At 34.7% G+C, this 21673-nt stretch overlaps 1 protein-coding gene across 1 annotated transcript; it reads right to left on the bottom strand.

The window, feature by feature from the left end:
• Positions 1 to 2217: 2217 nt before the first annotated feature.
• On the bottom strand, positions 2218 to 21403 carry STXBP3 (syntaxin binding protein 3). The gene is made up of 18 exons (XM_010006672.1): positions 21360 to 21403; positions 20654 to 20735; positions 18421 to 18497; positions 17763 to 17841; positions 16282 to 16382; positions 14165 to 14319; positions 13183 to 13273; positions 12212 to 12336; positions 10690 to 10794; positions 10106 to 10163; positions 9451 to 9516; positions 8949 to 9029; positions 8248 to 8386; positions 7617 to 7723; positions 7098 to 7196; positions 6136 to 6221; positions 4436 to 4584; positions 2218 to 2309 (listed from the first exon to the last, which is right to left on the bottom strand). The coding sequence occupies exons 2-18, from the start codon at positions 20694 to 20696 to the stop codon at positions 2218 to 2220; spliced, it is 1653 nt and encodes a 550-aa protein (XP_010004974.1). The 5' UTR covers positions 20697 to 20735; positions 21360 to 21403.
• Positions 21404 to 21673: the final 270 nt, after the last annotated feature.

Below are 21673 nucleotides of genomic sequence, written 5' to 3'. Positions count from 1 at the left end.
AAAAGTAGCTAAGAAGATACTTGGGGAGAAAAAAAACAAAACATCTCACAGTAATTTTCCTCCACCCCTCACTTCACAGGCTCCTGTATGAAACCAGGAGCTGCTTTGGCCCTTTGCTGTCAGATTTCTTACCTTAAAGCATCTCTTCTAAGCTACCTTTTCAGACATGTTTAGCTTTGTCTCTTGGAAAAAGTAGGTGATGGATTCCAAAACTCAAAAGTCTTAGTGTGGTATTTATCACCTATCAAATTTTGAGCTGGTGATAGTGCTTAAGCCGAAAGCAGACACTTGGAGAAAGTTTAACAGCTAAATATACAAAAATAATCCAACATTTCAAGCTGGTATTTCTTTAACTTTATGCAATGAGTACAAATCAATAAAATGAATTTTATCTACTACTTAAATAAATTATTTCAGTCCTTAAGGAGGACACTTTGATATAAAATATTTTGTTCTCTATTTGCTGTTCTTATGCTTTGGGAATAGGAAAAAAGTTTGCAAACACATACAGCTTTTACACCAAACTTAAACTCTTCTTGACAAAGTGTAAGGACTATAGACAATTTAGGGATAATTGTTTAATACTCATTTGCAAGTGTGCATCTTTAGTAAGATAATGTTGAACACTGCACTTCCTAAATAAATACTTTTACTCTTTATTTACTATTTATTGTGGTATTTATATCTAGAAACTCAAATTCAGAAAAACATTATAGATATTTCTACTGAAATATTTTCAAGTTCTGACACACATCAAGTTTGATGAACCAGTTAAAGATCTTGGTTCCTGTATTTCTATTGAAAATAAAGTCAGCACCAGTTAGATACTCGTCTCAGGTGGTATTTAAAGTTACAGCCACTTACCTTCATCATGCCCACAGTCCTGCAACACCTCAGAACCATTATGTAATACTCCTCCACTTCATTCATCTCTGATGTAGGGGAAAAATTTTACTTTCTTATACCTTCTAATGAATTTTGAGTGAACTTACCCACCAAAGATGTTATTTTCACTCACTAGTTAATCTAAGGGCAAAATTAAAGGAAAAAATAATACCACCTTTCTGCAAAACAGAAAAATAATACTTTCAGTTGAGAAAAATGTAACTAAAAAGCCATAAGTAATTTATACCTTTGCATTATGAAATTTCTCTCAGATTCAACATGAAAACAACTGCAAGGCACACCAATACAACATCCTTTAAAAAGTTAGTAAGTTTACACTTAAGTAATTTTAAAATAAATCTAAAGATTACAGAATTAATGTAATTTAGAATGTATTTGATCCACTTCAGCACAAATTTATGCTTTTCTTAGTATGTAACAAAGTAAAAGAAAACAGTAAATACTCCTGAATGCATCAGGTTTAGGTGTTTGGTTTGCTTTTTGCTTTTCTTGCAGACGTATCAACCCATTTCAAAGACTGAACTGCTTACCTTGTTTTAGTCTCCTTTTCCCCTGCCTCTACTTCCTCAAAAAAGAAAATTTATGCTTAAAATTCAGGAATTTCTCTATTGCCAGCAATTCAACTTATAAAACAGACAGACTACACAGACACAGTCATAAAGAGATTTTCAAGCAATTAAGTTTTTTTGAAAAGCTTTAGTAATGATCTCTGTATATTCTTACATGTAAAGTGTACTTCAGTGCACAGCTGACAGCATTTCTCCAGTTATTTATTAAAGTTCAAACTACTTAGTACTTCCATGATTAACTCTATACCTTACCCACCACCATCTCAAAAAAACTTTTGATTTTTCAGTTACATATATTTAAAGTGAGTTATTTTACAGAAAATGTTACAGTTTCAGGCATGGCACTTGTGCAAAATATTTTTACCATAAGCTCTTATTTACAAATTTTCTTCTGAAGCTTTTACCTACAAACCTAGGCCCTTTTTAATCCAGTCATTTTTAGAAATAAATTATAGAAAGGTTTCACAGTCGTCAAAACAATTCCAGTTTATACATAATCATGTTAACTTTCAGCATCACTTGATAGGAATTAAGACGCCCTTTTGAAAAAGCACAGTCTAACACTGTCTACACCAAATACAACTTAACATTATTTTTTCCTCTCCCTGCCTTCTACTTCCCAAAAAAAGCAGCAAATTCACAGTGACACTGCATTAGTCAGGACCATGTATCAGAAAGTCAATTCCGTAAGAATATATACATACTATTTGTCTTTCAAAATACATCATAAACATCATAATTTCTATTCATCCTTAACAGAGACCATATCCTTTGGTTTACTAAGGCTCTTTACTTGATCCAGTAGTCTTTTAGGTGTCAGAATATGAGTAGAACCTGACAAAAGAACATAAGTATTAACCATATCAGTCAGAAATTCTCACTTCCAGACATGCCCTCTTTAAAAAAGAAAACAACACTGTTACATGCCAGAGTTTTATACTATACCTGAAAAATTGAGAAGTACAACAGTTCAAAGTGCTTTCATGTGTTATAATTTAAAGTGCCATCATATAAATATAAGTGTCACCATTACATAGACAGTATCCCTCTTCCACACTCTTACTTTGGCTACAGGTTTCAAGTCCCTATTCTGGCTGTTTGAAACACAAGCTTGAACCTGGGCCACATTGGTTTTTTTTCCAAGTGTCCCAGCCAGCAAGAAATCTACCCTGTCTGTGAAATAGTGAGTTAATTACAGGCTTTATCTTAGAATCAAGAAACCATCTTAATTAATTATTATCACAAACAGTAATTTTCCACAGAAATAACAGTTAGACAAAATTGGCTTTTACTGACTAACATTTCCTTGGAAAATTTGCAACAAATTCCAGTTCTGAAGGAGCAAACAAAATCCTTATTATTCTTCAGGAGGGCATAGCCACCCACCTTGTTCTCACAGACAGTGTTTCTAACTTCTGCTGTGAAGGGTCACCCTAGAGTTACAAAGGGAACTCTCTAACTCTTTATGATTAGGGCTGTCTTGAACCTTGAGTTTTCCAATATTCCTCAAATTCTGAATCAGGAATACAGGAAGGTTTTCATCTTGCAGTAGGCAAGATGGAAATTCGGCAGTTATGACTTTCCCTCACAAGTCAGGATTACAAAAATCTTCAAGAATCACCTCTAAAAAAAAAGGGAAGATGGTGTTGTGGTTAGTGCCAAATATTACAGTGAAAGAGTGACCTACAATAAACATGTTTCTGTTTGTTAAACAAGTCGCAGATGAAGAAACAGTTTTGTTAAACTACATTCCTGTTGTCCTCATCTTTCCACTACAACTCAAAACAGGGGCCAGTGTTAAACCAACTCCACCACCATCAACTAAACCTGCAAACAAACAATAAACCAAAAAAATCCTACCCTCAACCACACAGACAAACACACCTACAACACCTCCACCCCCTCATTTTGAAGTAAACACACTCTAGATCTCAGAACAGGTGTAATTGTTTTAGGGAAGAGTATTTGTTATTCAAAATTGTGTTAGATTTAGTCCTTTATGTATAACTGAAGACTAATTGCTAGGCATAGGCATCTCAAGCAATTCAGAATGCTTTAGATGACCCTGCACCTGGACACCAGCTGCCACTGCAGATGGATACCCATCTCTTGATCTAAGAGCTCTGTTTTGATACATCAGGTATGCAAATGTTCTAGCCTCTAAATTTAAATAGCATTACGGGACAACACTCTTTGAAGCACAGCAGCTGATGGAACAAGCATTTGCTGTCTCTGAAGTATTAACTGATAGATTACTGCCCAGCTGGTAATTAAGACATTTACTGCTGAATCTTTAAAAGATTAGGGAGATTACTCCAATTTTCAGGGAAAAAGCTAGAAATCATGGTGTGGTTTGTGTAGTCTCTAAAGAAGTCAAAACAATAAGGAGAGGATATTGCAAAGTCAACTGAGCTACATTGAAAAAGTTTTTGCACTGATTTGTTTTGCTTGGGACATACTTTTTGTTCGGGGCTTCAAGGAAAAAAAATACTTGTCTTCCTTTCCTCCCAAAGCAAGTAATTTTGCACTGGTCTGCCAGCTTTCCTACTACTAACAAGAATAATAAGCATAGCTGAAGGTAAAGCACAGGCAGATGCAAAAGTTTGTGAAGAAACTAACGCAAAGAAAAAAGGTCTGTTTAAATCCTTTTTCCCATACATCAGGATACTGCAAGAATGTATTTCTCTGACATAATTCACAACAGTTCTTCTGTAGAGCACAGGTGTATTTATTGTCTTTAATATATCTTGTTGCAAAAAAACCCCAAACCAAACCACAAACCCCTAAATCAAGCAATCTAGATAAACTGAAGATACTTCTAAGTGCATAGGTGTAAGAAATACATTGGCTATAGTATTTACTGAACTAACTTGGGCAATGTAAGAAAAAAGGTCCTTACAGTTTCCAAAAAAATACATAGTATATCCCCACATACCACCCTTTTCCCAAGACAAGCTTACCAATAATGACTTCACAGGACTTGTGTGCTTCAGAAACCTCATAAGCACAGCGCATCTCAGAGTATGTAATTCCTCCAATCACAAATACAATCAGCCTTGCACCGCTCTTTCGCTCATCTTGGTAACTAGCTTTAGGTTTCTGGCGTGCACTGGAAAAGGTTTCATAAGATTACATTTATATAGTTTTCCTGATCAACTTTAGTAAAACCTATGCACTTACACAGTAATAATTTCTGTCGAGCAGTTAGTTCATGGTTTGATTATAATTTCAGCAACATAGACAAATTGATAATTAAAATAATTTTAACAAAACAAGTTAGCACGTAAGTTAGAAATTATTCAGTTATCCCAAGGGGGAAAATAAATACAAATCAAAAACAATGCTGCACACACAGCACACACACAAAGAACTTCTACTGAGCTGCTCAATTCTGCATGGTAGCAATTCCAGTAGTATTTTTTCATAAGATGTTCATTTGAAAAACCTAATACTAGGTGAACAGAATCTTTAAACAAAAATATCTAAAAAAAAAAAAATAATAATATATTTGGCCGTTACCAAGTAAGATTCAGATAGCTAGGAACAACAACAAAAAGCTCTTAAAATATACTTTCTAACATACATTTAGCAATTGCAGATTCAGATTAAATCATCTGCAGTCCTGATCTCTCTCTGCTAGGGTGCCTACATGATGGACAAGTTTTACCAGCCTACAGGACAGGGCTCCAGTTACAACACACAGTGACTTGCCGTACTCTTTCCTTGCACAGATCATCATAGTACATTTTTTTTAATGCTGTGTATCTGTACCATTTGCCTTTTATTTAGCAAGGTACAAATTCCAATTCCAGTGTGTCCTTCACATTTAGTATATGTGTGTTTACCTCCCTATGAATACCACCACCTGGTTAGCACAGTGAGCATTCCTGAGATAGAAACACCCTTATAATCTCCATTGTCTCATAATTTAAATAGCAGTACCAAAAATGTCAAACTGGCAGGTATTGGTCACTAGCTTCAAGAGCTAGTGGGATTAAAAACACAGAAAGAAGGGACAGTACAAGTTAGTGAACTAAAACGAAATTCTAAAATCACCTCTCAGTGCTATTCTGTAAATACACAAGTACACCAGGACGCATCATTTTACGTTCCTTAGCAGAGAATTCACTTCAAGACCTCCAATGTCTCTAGACTTCTCCAAATCATCCACTGACAACAGAGATTAAATATCTAACAGGCCCATACTCCGTAATGACAAAGCCTACAGAAGTTAGATTAAAACTTACTGGAGTCATTAACTTCAAGAATGACACCACTACTACTACAGCAGAATATCTTTCAGAAGAAACAAAAACATTTTTGCTTAAGTGACAGTAATACTGATAATTTACTCCTGAAACTACTTCACACAAAAAAAGTTCAATGGTTTAAACTTCTCATACTGGGAATAAGGAAATGTTATTTGAGTCTTTGAAGTAAAAGGGAGATACTACAAATAAAAAGCTACCGAAGAGCTATTAGCTAACAACCAAGTTCAGTATGTTTTAGGTTACATAAAAATACAGGTTTTACACATTAACATCCCCTTATATCAACTGTTTCACCACTTAGTAAGTGCACTTTTGTAACACTTTAGAACATACATTATAACAATATGGAGAAATTGATACATTCTATTTCAAGAAATTAAACAATTTACCTTACTGCTCCTGAACCATTCCAGGTAGGAGGACATGGGGAACAATATGGCCAGTCTTTTGAATCTAGTTTGTTTTCTATAGCATCCTGAAGGACAAAACAAAAACACACTTCAAACAGCCATGAAGACCTAAAACCCACCATGTTTCAACTTCCAATAATATGTCTAACTGAAATTTAATACTAGCACATGCAATTTCTTAGAACAACCAATTGCACAACACTCCAAAATGCTAAACCACACAATATTAAAAATTATTACAAGGTTTTCATATATCATAAAGAACTGCAAGTAAAAGGCTTCTTTATAAACATAGTATTGATTCAACTCTTCAGACTTCACTAGTAGCTTCTTTTCTGTAACTATGCTAGTGTAACATTTCTGTATAGCAGTCTATGAGAGAAGTCAGGGTCCCTGAAAACACAAACCAAAGTGTGAAGGTCACCAACAATCTATCAATGACAGCACTGGCTCAAACTAACAGGTCCAGTGAACATACTATTCTGAAATCAGAATCAGTCTGAAATCAGTCACTAACTGATGCTCAGGAAAAGTTTTAAGAACAAAGCAACTACACTTGACAAGTAACACTTTCCAGCCTCTACCAATCTATAGTTTAGATTTGAATTCCAGTTTAAAGACCCACTGGAGAAAAAAAATCCAGATCTTTAAATTACACTAAGCACTGCCAACCAATCACAGGACAAGCTGTTGAAAAAGGGTTTTTGCTTTCAATTGCATATGCTCTACCTTAAAAACAACACCCAATAAGAAGCATCACTAACACACAGCAGTCTATGTGTTCTGTGTTACTGACACACTACAAGGGATCATTTTGCACAACAGATGTACATAACAAAAGGAACTCAAGATAGAATGGAATTTCAAAGGATTGGCTATAAATGGTCACTTAAGTAACCTTCTGCACTGCACCCATTAATTAACTAGTTCATCTAATTTACCTCCATAACATCTTTGATAACAGGTGTCCACCTAGAAAGTTGAAAAGTTTCTTCTGAGGAACGATCCCTTCTTGGATGTTTATGCTGCTGAGCAGCAGACTGAAAAGATGTTCAAAACATGGTTGTATTACACAGTGTATTTGTTTTTTTGAAACTTATTCCCAGTTAGTAGCAGGCGAGACAGAGGATCAGTAGGAAATTTTAAAGAAATAATAATAGTAACAACAAAGAAGAACAGTTACTACCTGTATAATTCAGGATACAAACACTGATTTCAGAAACACTTTGCAAAAGCAGCTAGCTCAAGAAGTCACTATCTGATGAGAATATAATAGATATCTTAATTTGAAAATCATTCATGTTTTGTTCAAGGGATTTATCACTTAGACACATTAAAAAAAAACAAAAAACAAGAATTCCTAGTAAATCCCTGGATAATGCTGATAAGAGTTGCTTGAAAGAGCTGCAGACAACTGCTTGGGTGGTAAGAAATTACAAAATAAAGAAATATATTCTTACTGAAGAGATAATAGGAACATCAAGGTATTTCCAATTTGTTATCATATCACTATCACTTTCTATTTGTACATTCTGGATCAGCTTGTCCAAGTTCTCCTGGGTAGTTCCTTCAACATAAGGAAAACACAAATGAATTACTATGTGACTATAAGATCAATTTTGTCTCACAAATTCTGGGCTGTTATTTAGTCCAGAATTTTATTTTTGATTGTTTGACCAGCCTACTCTAAGTTTAACATAACATTTTTTAGATAAAATTCTGTTAAATTGAATGGTTTTCAAATTAGACTTAATTTTTAGCTTGCAATGGACATGGAACTCCCCCTTTAACAGTTTCAATACCACATGAAAAGGAGAAAATTTTAACTTGCATACATCCAAGCACAGGAATGATGCTAAAACACTGTATGGATCTACACTTCTGTTGAATTTCCTAACTCCTTATCAATAATACCTTTGCTACTAATTTGAGAGAAGAGAAGCTACAGAAGACTGAGATCATTTCTTGCAAACTTGGCCATCAACTCCTAGACATTTGCTTAAAGTTAACTAAAAATACTGAACTATCAGAAAACTTGACGTCCATACTGCTGAGATAAAACAAACAAACCAACCAGGCAGCTTATCTTACCATTTGTGCTAAAGATATACAGCAGAATAGCTCTAATTTTATCATAGCTCTCATGACTTTTGCTGAGCAGAACTGGAAGGAGGACTCTCATCGAGTCTTTCACTTTTTGACCTTCTACATCAGTTCCAAGAGCTAAGTCCTAAATACAAAAAAAAATACAATTAGTGAATAGTCATTAAAGAACCTACATTGTTTTGCATGTTCTGCAGTGTGCTTTTATTAAATTGAAGGTTTCAGAGAGCAATCAAGCTGCACCAATTTAAATCCAGCATGAAAAGTCTTTGGCACAATTACTTCAATATTTACAGCATCACAGTAACACCCTTAAACATTTAAAACTGTTTGATATCTAGAATACTTTAAAATTATATTTTTTAACTTGAGATTAGTAGAGCTTCCTTCTGCAGAACATGGTAAGGCAACTTCAATGGAGTTTTGAACAAAGAAAACACAAAGATAATTCTTACACAAATCAGCCCCCACCAAAAATCTAAAAGCACCTCCTTTATTGGAGGAGAAAGAAACTTGTATATTTCACTTAGCTTTAATATTACTACCTGAAAAAGTGATGTTGCAAGCCCGTTTCCCACAAGTGATCACAAAAAAAAAAAGAGGCAAGAGACACACTACTTCTGTGAATTAAAACCAAGAAAGTCCCATTTGCAGTTAAGTCATTTTGTTTGTGTTTTTTCCAAACATACCTGTTCAGTTTTACAGAGCCTTTCTACATTAGGTTTGAACCTGTTCATGCAATCTTCTGCTAAATTAAGATGGACAACTTGCTAAAAGACAAAAGAAACCAAGAAACACAAGCTGCCATAACTTGCTTGTTTTTTTCAAAACACATCACGCAATCATTTTTACCGGTTACAAAAATCAATTCTTCAACTACCTGTCAGTACCATCATGCATTTCTGCATTTTACCCTTCACTTTAATAATGACCCCCATCATACATTTTAAAACATTAAAATGCTATGCTATCTTCAATCCTCAGAGCCAATAATTCCAGTGGGTTTTTAAATACTCAAATTAAACACCTGGTAGCAAGTTTTCTTCCCAAAAGTTTACAGTAGATGAATACACTAATTTCAAGAAAAGCTATTTAGCACACTTAACAGGAAAACTAAAAAATGAAACTAAATTTCAACAACAGTGTACAAAATTATTTATTGTAAAGTTGTAGTTACACAAGATCCCTTACCCTACTGATCTCTTTCCGATAGTGTGGCATCTTTTTCATTAACTGGGACAGAGCAGATATCGATAACTGTGAAGAAATTATACAAGGTGAATTATTTTTCCCCCAATATTTGACATCCTTATTGTCAAACATCCTTATTGTTTTATCCTCATCTGCTGAAGAGCAGCTCCATGGAGAAAGACCTTGGAATTCTGGTAGACAACAAGTTATTCATAGGACAAGTCATCCTGTGATAGGATGAGGGACAACGGATTCAAACTTGAGCACAGGAAGTTTCACCTTAACATGAGGAAGAACTTCTTTACTGTGAGGATTACACAGCACTCGAAGAGGCTCCCCAGAGAGGTTGTGGAGTCTCCTTCTCTGAAAACTTTTAAGATCTGTCTGAATGTCTTTCTGAGTGATCTGTCCTAGTTGGTGTGTGGTTTTTTTGTTTTTCATCCTGCTCCGGCAGGGGGGGTTGGACTCAATGATCTTTGGAGGTCCCTTCCAACCCCCAATATTCTGTGATTCTGTGACTCCCTTCCTGTTGCATTCTTGCTTCCCACCCCCCACAAACTGTTAAGTTAAACCTCAATTTCTGTAATAGGTCCATGAAATACAGAGATATGATCAGCTCAAAATAACTAAATTACCAGGAAAAACAACAACTCACTTTTCCTTCTGTTGCTTTTCTTTTTGCTGAAACTTCTTTTAAAAGTTTTGGTATTTCCCTAAAAAAAAACAACCACAATCAAACAAAGGAAAGTAATCAAATGCATCACATTTCTTAAATCTTTTCCTAAAATCTCAAAGAACTGTGAAAAAAATACTTCTGAATCTAAGTAAAAGCTTCATATACAGGTCTCCTTCAGCAGAAAGAGTGGTTTTTGACAAAGGAAAATGAAGTTAAACATTCTGTTTATGATATCTGCATAATGTCATTTGATGCAGTAACTTAGTACTACTTGATGCAAAAGAATCCTTTCAGATTTAAAAAATTTTAAGATACTTCTTAGGAAATAACTATTTCCATTTTTCCTCAAAAACTGTAACTTACATTAGTAAAATTGCATAACTGTACAGACTATTTTTGAAAACGTTTTCCTCCCATAAATCATTTAACAGGAAGCAGTCTATATTGCAAAGCTGCATTACTGCTTGTATTTCTAATTTCTTAACAGTTCAAATATATTCCCTCCTAAAAAAAAACTTTTATAACTTGCATTTTTAACTAGTTTTTGGTATTTATTCACATACTCTATCACATCTGCAATATGCTTGTGCCGAATCTTCACCCAGAGCTCATCGTCTTCCTCCAGAATTGCCTCTCGTTCTTTGCCAGCAGATCCTTCTGTTTTATATCTTCCAAGAGAAAATTCAGACAGTTGTTCAGTTTGGGGTTTTCCCCCTTGCCTAGTTCTCTTAAGTCATTAAAAGTAGTAATCTTTATAGCTTAATCAACACAAATATTACTAGCTGCAATATACACAGGTTTTCACTTCTAAGCCAAGCTATTGCTCAACACAACGTAATTTACATAAGGATTTTACAGATTACACCTTTGAATACGGAAAACAGATTCATTTCAGAATAATCATTTGGGGCAACAGCTTCTCAACGTTCTTTTAAGCCAGAAGTAACTAAAGCTTCAATCATACATTTACATGCACCTCAATTTCTCTTCAATTTCCAATGTTAACTTCCCTTTGGCTTCAAATGCAAATAGCATGCAAAATATCACACACTGAGATTGCCAAGTGCAGCTTCTTGTATCTACTGTAAGACATTCCATAACTCTGAAAGAAAATTAAGTCCCATTCTCCCACAAAATAAGTAGGACAAATTACTTCACACATAAAAGAAACATGCTTCACAGCATTACAGACAAACTATTACTTTTCTACAAACAGAAGAAACGTATGAAGCTAGACAGCAATCATGCTACACAAGATTTTCACATTTACAGAAACTCACAGAGTGTGTATGGCCAGTAAGCAGGGAAAAAAAAACAAACACTACAAGATTAATTGTGAAACCAGAACCATCTAGAAAACATACTCTGCTACATGTTCATACACAGCGATTTCAGATTCATAGAATTCTGTCTGCTATGTAAACATTCACTCAGTGTTTCTGACAGAGAAGATACACATTCCTGTCTGCTTAACTGAGCAGTAAGGTAACTGGGTCTCATTTGCTATACTGGGACATCAGCAAGCAAAGTCTTACCAAAATCTTTGCTGTCAGTACAATCCAACAGCAAAGTATGTACCTACTCAAGAAGTAGTGAAACACTTATAAACTGCACATGGCTCACCTATGTGTGCATTTAGAATAGAAACATGTAAGTTTTAACAACTACCTAAATTAAATCGCAGCAGCTGAAAAAGTGAGAATTTCTGAGAAACAAACAAGCTTTTTCTCAGTATTCTAGTACTGGTCTTGTTCGCCATGAAGAGTAAGAATACAGAAGAAAAGGTAGAGAATCTAAATGTGCACTACCAAGGTTTTGCTTCAAGTCTAGTATTAAGTTGTTATTAAAAAAAATGCCATTTGTTATACTCAAAACCTAGCAAAAATGGTAATTAGATCCTACCTTAACTCCACTGAACTAGGAAGTTAACAAAAAGAGAAAGCTACTGATCCAAGTTATTAACAGTAAGTGAAGCAACCCTTATGTAGTATCAGCAGCTCATGTTGCTATGGTGCAATTCAGCTAAACAACTCCATAAATTTTATAAACAATAAGGTGTTTAGATTTTTTCTAAGAAGTACTTGCTTGTAAGTATCATTTTCAATTGGTAGCAGATCATATGCCATTGCCTGGAAGGTGAGTTCATGAAGCACAGTTGATACTGGGTCAAAGTTGCGATCAATTATTATTAGTTGGGAGTGGGTTTTAGCCTAGAAAGCCAGCAAAAAACAAACAAACAAACAAAATATATACAGCACGAAGTTAATGCATGTTAAATCTATTTACAGTAAGCTTCAGCACAGCAGATGCTTTTGGAAAAATAACTGAAAAAACCTTACAAGTGCAGACCAAGTGTTTATCAACATGAATAGAAATAAACATTTAAACAATAACCAGAACACAGTGATTTTAAGGCAGAGCTCTTTGCCTACTGCAATGCCACCAGTAGTGTCACCTAATAAACAAAAGGTTTAAGAAAAAAAACAAACACACAAAAAAGGACTCCAACTGCAGCACAGTACAGGTCATCTCAAAATATTCAACTGAAAGTTTCACTTAGGGGTTTAGCAAAGTGGCAGTAACACCAGATACATTTGTTTCTGTAGAATGGTTTACCCCAGACTTCTGCACTTAGGCAGCTGCCCTTGTCTGCCCTGATCTGTAGTGATAGACCAAAAACACGATTTATATCAAAAGCTGTATATCTGCAGATATAAATCTCTTAATGGGAGACACTCCAATTCTGCAGTGAAGTCCTTTCTAACCATGGGTCCATGGAAGCTGATGTTAAAAAGAGCCACTTTTCTTCAAGTTTTAATCACTCCCTACATTATCATAGAGCTAATTTGTCAAGTATATTTAGTTTGATCACACAGATTACTCTATCAGTTACTACCTCTAAGCTGCTTTCATATACAATAAACAACTAAATGGCAAATAGTTGCCTTTATTAACGAAAAAAAACCTGTTTTTGTAGAACTTATTCTCAAAATGTACACCCAAGGTATTTTTTTCCAGACTTACAAAAAAAGCAAACATTTTAATGTACTTTCTACCTTTATTTGGCTTCTCTCATCAATTTTGTAGTAGTTTTCAAGATTTTTTTCAACAAGCTGTGCAAGTTTTCTGGCATTATCAGATGGTCCACTGGAAAAAAAGGAAACACGCAAAAATAACTTACATTTCTTCCTCAAAAGAATAAAATGCTACCTTTAAAACAGAAAGAACTCCCCAGATTGATCCTCTGGTTTTACAAGCAGTTTTTGAACTCCATTCTAAATTTTTCCAATATATTTTCAGTCTTACATTATGATTCCACTCTTTGAATGCTTTAAGTATTTCACACAGTAGAAACAGTTTCAGCCAACAGACTGATATTAGCTGGCATATGGCCCAGCACCTGAAAGTCCCATTCAGAGGCAGAAAACAAGAAAAAAGAAAAAGAGAAAAGAAAAAAAAAAAAACACACAAACAACAGTCAAGTGGTTATTTCCTTGTTACTTTTGCAGAGAAAACGGCATCATTTAATGTTACACCAAATAATACTATTCTTTAACGTAATTTCAGATGCCTACTTTGACCTCAAAGGTACATACTACTCTAAGCTCAAAAGTGGACTTCTCCTCAATATGGGTACTATAAAGAAATCCTGATCCTATCTTCCTCTGCCATTTATTAACAACTTGATGCCAAGTGGAGCCGCACAACTACCAGCGGGAGCAGTTCTGCTACAGGACTATGCATGCAGTGTCCTAGAATGCAGCGTATTAGGGGGCCATCCTACTGACCAAACATGAAACAAGTAATTCATGAGAAAATAACATGCAGTAACTACTGTTATATGAGCACACACAGATAAATAATTCACAGCTCTGCCTATACTTCACAAATTCCTAACATTCCATGTTTCACAGTTGTGGATTAAAAACTGTTAATCCACAATAAAAAGAACTATGCTGCAGCCTCAAACTACTACCAAGCACTGTAGGAAGTGCAAGAAGTGAAAGCAACAACACTGTCTAACTATTTTTGCCTCACCTCTTATATCGTACTCCTGGATTCTCATCTAGTGTGGCACATAAGGTAACAATTTGTTCAGCCATCACTTGCATTACAGCATCTTTGTCCTTTGTCTTTTCCAGAGTTGGACTGTAACAGCGGTAGAATGCATCTGGGACATTGAGAGTAAACACCTATGCAAAGCACAGTCAAGAAAAAAAAAAAAAAGAGGCTTAAATTGTATATTTCTAAAACACCTGGTAAAAGAATTGCTAATACTTTACAACTACACAGTGCAACTAAGTCATACATAACATACTTTAAAAAAACAAAAACAAAAACACCACCAAGTCCTCCTGTCTGTCATGTTGAGCTCAGCTGCTTCTTGTTCTCATAGGCTTTTTCTCTATCACTCTCCTCTCCTATGTAAATTTCTATATTTTTCAAATTTCTAACTGTCTATACAGACTGAGGGACTCAAGACAAGGCAGAACTTCATACCATCCAGTGTCTCATACAGAGACATAAAATGCAATACTAGAATGAGCATAGAAGGTATCAAGCTAAATATGTGTTTAAAATAAAATTTTACACATTGTATATTTAGCACATGAAGACTTCACCTCCAAGAATTTAGATTCTTTAAATGCATTAAATCTTGATCAAAGATATTTAATTCAGTACTACACAGAAGAAAAACTTTAACAGTTTAGCAAATGCAACGCAAACATGGAAACAATCCCATTGTCAATAAATGGATTGTCTCCAGCTTCAGGTAGAATCTGTAATTACAGAGCCAAAGAAGAATGTCCATCCAGATAAAGATATTTGTTTCATTTGAGCAGATAACCACTTGGACTTTGCCCAGAGCTCAGTCTGATTATTTACTCTTATCACCAGGCCTAGGGATTTCAAATTAGGAGACTCAGTTAACATTCTCTGTTCCTTTGCTAAGAATTCAAAATGTTCTCACAACCCACAATACTGAGAATGCAAAACTTAACTAAGAACAAGATACTAAGTTATGTTTGTTTTCAACTTCAGATAAGTACTTCCAGTTTCTACTCTTGTGGTAAGTCACCCAGAGAACTAGGACAAAAAAAACTCTGTATGCATTATTCAGTGTAGGAAGCTACAAAACTTTTTCTTTAGAGCAGATTTAGCAGAACTCTCAAAACCAGTTTGAAACAAAGCTTGGGAATATCAGCACTACTGGAAAACAAACAGCCAAACCACCATTCTGTGATGGCTTTGTTATAAAAAGGAGTGTGTCTTCAAACTAGAAAACAGCATCACAGTAAGACACGGATGGCAACAACCTCATCTGTATTCACCTGCTACCTGGTATACATAAGAGTTCTGACCCTTGATATGTTTATAAGGTTGGAAGAACACAAGAAAGACTTGTGGGAAATATTCACAGCTCTAGAAATCCTAGTGGTGGACAGAGTTTGGGGGCTTCACTGTATTAATGACTATCAGACTGCATTTCAGCCTTCTGTATCAGATGATGTGCATGAGCAACAAATATTCACTGCGTGGTTTCACATGGAAAACTCTCATTTGTTTCCACCAGTGGTCTCAAATTCTTAACTCAGAAAGCATGGATTTCCATATTTTCCTCTCAGTAAGAAGTTTGCCTGGTTGTTACAGTTTTTGTTTCACTTTTTTTGTGAGGCTTAGGTTTTGTTCCTCTCCCTTTCAGTTCTCTTCATCCATTTGCTCTTATTTTGACCAGGTAGTTCGTTCTACTTGTTCCTAAGCAACAACCTACCTAGCCTGTCAAAATAACAACTCAGTATAAGCAGTAACAAACTTTACTGCTTACTAAAGACAAGCCAGAACACCTCCCTTCTGTTGGGGAATATGTCGCTTCTCTAACCTCTCTACTGCAACGGACTCCAAGTCTTGCAAAGAGGTCAAATGCAAACAATAAAACTTGAGTACAAGAGAACATTTTCACCTGAAAATTACAGGCAAGCACTGGAAATATCTCAAAAGAGCGCTATGTCTCACATACAGTTTGACAGTTAAAAAAAAAAAAAAGGAAAAAAAAAGCTAGATTTTATTTCATTGTTTTCTACCAAGTCAACAATGAAAACAGTTCTCCAGACTATCAGACTATTTTTGCTGGTGAGATAAAGAAAGAAACTTACCTGAGACTCACACGGGAAGAAGGAAATGTTGATTTCCTTGCATCTTCTAATTGATTTTGCACAAGAAGACTTAATTTTATTGAACAGATTATCAGGACAAACTAAGGAAAAATAAAAGATAAAGTATAAAAAACGTTCCAGCTGTTAATTCACTTTAAAGCTTACAGGATTCAGAATAAAGACAATTCTAAATTAAGTAACAGTAACATTAAAAAAGTTGCCATATCTTCCTAAAGCAAACATGTGAGTTTTGTTCTTGAGATCTTTTTCAAGAAGCATCACTGGTTATTTCTTACTAGCTTTGGGAAAGGGAAGCTGCAGAACACTCACTAGAAATCTGCAGCAATAAAGGATACTGATTTTAACTAAGCAAAAGTTTCTGCTACTTCTTCTCATTTGGAAGAGAGAAAACATTTTGCAAGCAACAAAAAGGTTAACAGGAGAAATAACATGTACATGTCAAGCAACGAAACAGAGAAATATGGAATTTAGTTATAGTTCTCAAATGGTTTCCACTACAGTTGCAAGCTACATGGGATCACAGTCTAGAAGTTGAATTTAAGAAATGTTTGGATGACATGAATACTACACAGACTTAAAAGTAACAGTGCTATTCCTCTAGCTCCTCTCAACATGAAAAGCTTTGGCAAACATTCAAACTGAAAGCTTCCACTCTTGTTACCAGGGAACATGCACCAAGACCACGGTATTTTCCCCGAACGAGAATTGTTGAATCAGCATAAAATTAAACAAGAGGTTTTGATAGTAATTTAATAACTGCACTGAGAACATATGGCAGCTGATATGGTCCATTCACAAACATCCAGAGAGCCACAGTTCAATCTCTGCCTTCAGCGGCATATTTGGGGTTTTTGTTTTCCCTTCTTTACACGCCATTTTAGTCACACTGACTGACTGCAGAGGCACTCGCAATCACATTAGCCCCATTTACACTAATTGTCTCTGCTTTGCAATTTGCATCATCCACGCAAGGGGTAAGAAGACACCTTCTTCCAGGTGATGGGAAAAGAGCTGGCTCACAAGTCTGAAGGAACTACCTAAACCAATCAATTACAAAACATCATTCTTGCATCAAATTCTCATGTGTTTGTATTTTTGTGAACTATTTTCCTTACGTGACATACACAGTTTTACGTGAACTGTCTGCCTCCAGACTCTCCAACATAGGAGAAGACTGGAACACTTTGGAAATAAACTAGACTGCCTAATTAAAAGCTAAGGTGAGCAACTATCATAGTTGTTTGGTAATTGTGAAAGAAATTACCATTTCCATACAGCACAGTGACCATATTCTGGCAACTCAAATATACCCATCTATTAATTAATTGAGTCTGAAATCCTCTCTCAAGAAACAGGACTCAAAATTTTCATGTACTAAATTACAGAGAAAAAAAAAAGTTGGGAAACTTCTTTATTTACATATAGAAAGTTATCAAACTACAACACAAAAGCTTACTTACAGTCAGTGAAATACACGTATGCTGCCTTGTATCTGCTCGATGATCTAGTGATGAAGTCATCAATAAGTCCATCTACAGACTTATGAGGGGTAGGAAAAAAAACAAAACACCACAAACATTAGTGTTTTGACTTTCCTCACATAACCACACAAAGCTTATTCCCTCCTCTCCTCCTGTCCCATTACATACCCAGTCTTGCTTAGGAATAGTGCAAATCAACATAAGAAAACACTGAAGTAAATAATAAACAACTACAGAAGGCCATCAAGATCATTTTAGGAAGCAAATGCAGGAGAATACTTTCATCATTTTCCACCTACAACAGTGGTGAGATTTATTCTCTCAAGAATTTGTAGGTAATAACAGTAATTTCTTATTAGAGCCATTACTTTGAATTCCATTGTCCAATGTAGCACATCATCATGTGACACATGGTTTTAAGTGAGGTTACAAATATCTACGCAATGAAACAGTGCCAGTGCCTCCACTGATCAAAAAGTAGACACTTGAAATGTAACACTGCATTGTCTTTTCATCATGGAAAACTAAGGATTACAAAAAATGCAAAAATTAAGTACTGCACAGTAAATAAATATTTTAAAATAAGATTGTTTTTCAGTCTAAAAGATCTTTGCTACACTTCCTTTAAAATACTAACCTTTTTGGTGGGAGTTATGAAATATATTGCTTTCATGTGTGGGACAGGCTCACGGATTTTATATACATTCTCCACCACTATAAAGGAAGCAATATAAGATTTTTATAATTAAGAGGTTTATGCATCTGTAAGCACTATACATATTTTAGTGTAGAAGTAATAAAATAATACCAACCAAGTTGTCCACAAAACTACTATTACCTGTCTTCTACTGAGAGCTCCTTGATTTTTTCAGTTATTTAATACTTTAAACATAGCAAGTCTCTACAAGAATTCTTCAATCCTCAGTCTTGTACCAACTAAGCTTGTAGGACTCAAGTTATTCCTGGCAATTCTACACAAGCTGAGTTTTGCCACCACACAGAAAAATATGGCAACACAAGAGAACTGCCTCAGCAAGACTGTTTCTTTTCCAGCACAGTGAAGGAGAGGGAGAAGAAAACTACGCACAGCATAATTTTGGACTATAGCTTCTTCTGTCCTTTGTTTGCTTATTTCCTACACACTTAACTCTGTTCCAATATAATTGCAGACACAAATTAAACATTTTCAACAAATCAGCTTCACTCAGCTCTTGATTTTCTCTGTTTAATAAAGTCATTACTGTATAGTGTTGCAGTACACTAGCTTGAGAATGCAGAAGAAATTCATGTTGCTCAGTCATTTTGAGGGGAAGTAAGAAGGAAGATAAGTAATGTCAGACATTTAGATGTGGAGATTCTTTTCAGTAGTGTATTTACTAGAAATATAAGTTTTCTTATTGATGAATGGCATATGTGCTTACTGCAAGTTTCTCAAACAAAATAACTACTAGTTTCTATTGTTGTAGTTGATACTGTTGTTGTTGTTATTATTATAAATACACTCCAAAAAGTTAAATGTATGCAGCTTTGCTATTATACCTCCAGACTTGCTACTTGTGGAAAAATAACTAAGTCTAAATACTATTTACTTAAATAAAAGTATTTCTAAAAATCTAAAGCTAATAAAAACTAGAATATTTACATTTTATGCATTAATTTCAATTTCAAAAGAAGGCAGAATGATACACTAGTAAACACTACAGAAAGGCCAATTATAAAAGGCAACATCGAAAAGTGTTTTATGATAGGAAAAACATTCTTCTTTTTAGTTGTAGGGAAGAAAAGCCCATAAAATTTACATGAGCAAAAACACTCCTTAAAAATAAATACATGTAGAAATACAAAGTCTTATCTAAACAGGCATACTGCATAACTGAGATCTATCATCACACTCCATCTATTATTCACTTTTGACAGTGGCCAACATCCAGGAATTCAGCATGTGACAAACTCCACTCCACTAGAAACTACTCTTGATTTTTTTTAAAAAACTGATAATCTAATTACTGTCTATGTTGCTAATGGGTTTACTCTAGTTCAAGTAATCATTGATATAATTCAGTTTCACATTTTTGTTGTTGCGTGTTTTCTTCTTCTATTACAGAAAGCTCTCCTGTTTTTACAAGACTCTAAAATACATCTGCACAACACAGAAATCAAACTTAAATTCTTGTCTCCATCACATACACTTGCTTGCAAACACTTCTCATCAATTTCTCTATTGTCTCGTGTTCTCATTTTATCTCAGTACTTCAGTTTCTCTGGCCTTATAGCCTAACTCTGCTGTTAACGAGCATAAATTAATTAAAAGCAGCAGATATTACTGATTTACAGGACACATTAGGAAAAAAATGCAGGGTAATTTGCCTATTCTTGTATGTTTTACTAATGCCCCCTTAGTTCTTCACCGATTTCTAGTATTAGCTTAACTTCAACTGACTTATATCCTAAAAATCACTATGGGACAGATAACTCTCTCATTTACTCAACCCTGGACATGAGCAATCGCCAATCCCCCCAGAAAAACCTCAAAACAAAGAAACAAAACCCCCAAACAAAAATTAAATAGACACAAACACAAAACTACTAACAAATACCAATAAAAACCTTACAGCAATCTTTAACAAAAAGATGTAAAAAAAACAAAAAAAAACCAAACCTGGGAAGATAAACATTTGATTTTTCATTTTGAAAATAATCACAATTGGGTAACTACTGTACAAGCCAGAAAGACTGCTAGGTTAATATATAGCTATTTGTCTGTATCAATCAAATTATGACAACTTCTTGCAAGGGCACCATCAAATGTATTATTCCCCTTTTTCTTAACAAGATATTGCCATTTGTATATTAAAAAGAATTATGCTTACCTGTGATACCCTCTGCAAGTAGATCGGTCATTTTGCAGCACATTGACAGTAATTTAGTAGTGTAATCATCTAAAAGAATTATCTAAATATATTTTTAAAAACACAAGTTTTTAGATTAATTTGCTATATTAAACTCTTGTTATTTCCTTAACAACTTGCCATGAAAATCTTAAGCTGAAATATGTTTTATTAGTATCTTTTCACCACCTGCATATAGCAACTTTGCAGTGGAAAACTAATTTCAAATAGCATTAGAAAGTAGCTCCACACATACAGGATTCCAAAAGATGAGCTCTATATTAAACAAACAGCTTGCCCCCACTAGTCCTACTAGAAAATATTGAAAAATGTTTACTTTGACACAAGTCTTTTGAATTCCTGCCTAATTTAGTGGTGTAATTTGAGTTTAATTAGGTACAAGTCTTTCAAAAGAAAAGATTAACAGAAACAGTGTCTAATTTTTTTTCAAGACTTAGAAGAATTGAGACAACTAACCACTTGTTGTTCTTCAGCTAGCCCTTAGACTTATCACTATGCATTTATACAGAGATCTGAGTTAAAAGAATTAAAATCCATTACTTCAATGGAAAAAAAATTCAAGTGAATAGTGCCAGCCATTAAATGATACTTATTTATTACGTACTAAGCAACACAGATTGGTCAAAGTGATTCTGACATTCTTACATAAATTATGACAAGACTATACCTTCCATTCTTCCTCTTTCCTGCAGTCATCAAATATTGATGATTTTAGCTCTGTAAGAAGAAACAGATAAAAGTAAAGGACTACTAAAAAAATTTCACTCATTTAGACTCATATGTTTGAAGACTTAAAAAGAAAGGATTAAAAAACCCAAAACAAAAACAACCACACACAAAACTGCTAAATACCTCTACAGATTTCTGGACCGTAAACTGCCCTGTCTGTTTAAAAAAGATGTAGCTAATTTTTTCATTTTTGCTAATATTAACCAGCTCCATAAAAATCAGTCTGAATTATTACAGGCCCATAAATATTTT

Source organism: Chaetura pelagica, unplaced genomic scaffold (assembly GCF_000747805.2).
Source record: "Chaetura pelagica isolate M959 unplaced genomic scaffold, ChaPel_1.0 scaffold69, whole genome shotgun sequence".
NCBI lineage: Eukaryota > Metazoa > Chordata > Aves > Apodiformes > Apodidae > Chaetura > Chaetura pelagica.
Note: the sequence above shows the minus strand (reverse complement) of the source record. Positions and strands in the feature narration are given on the sequence as shown.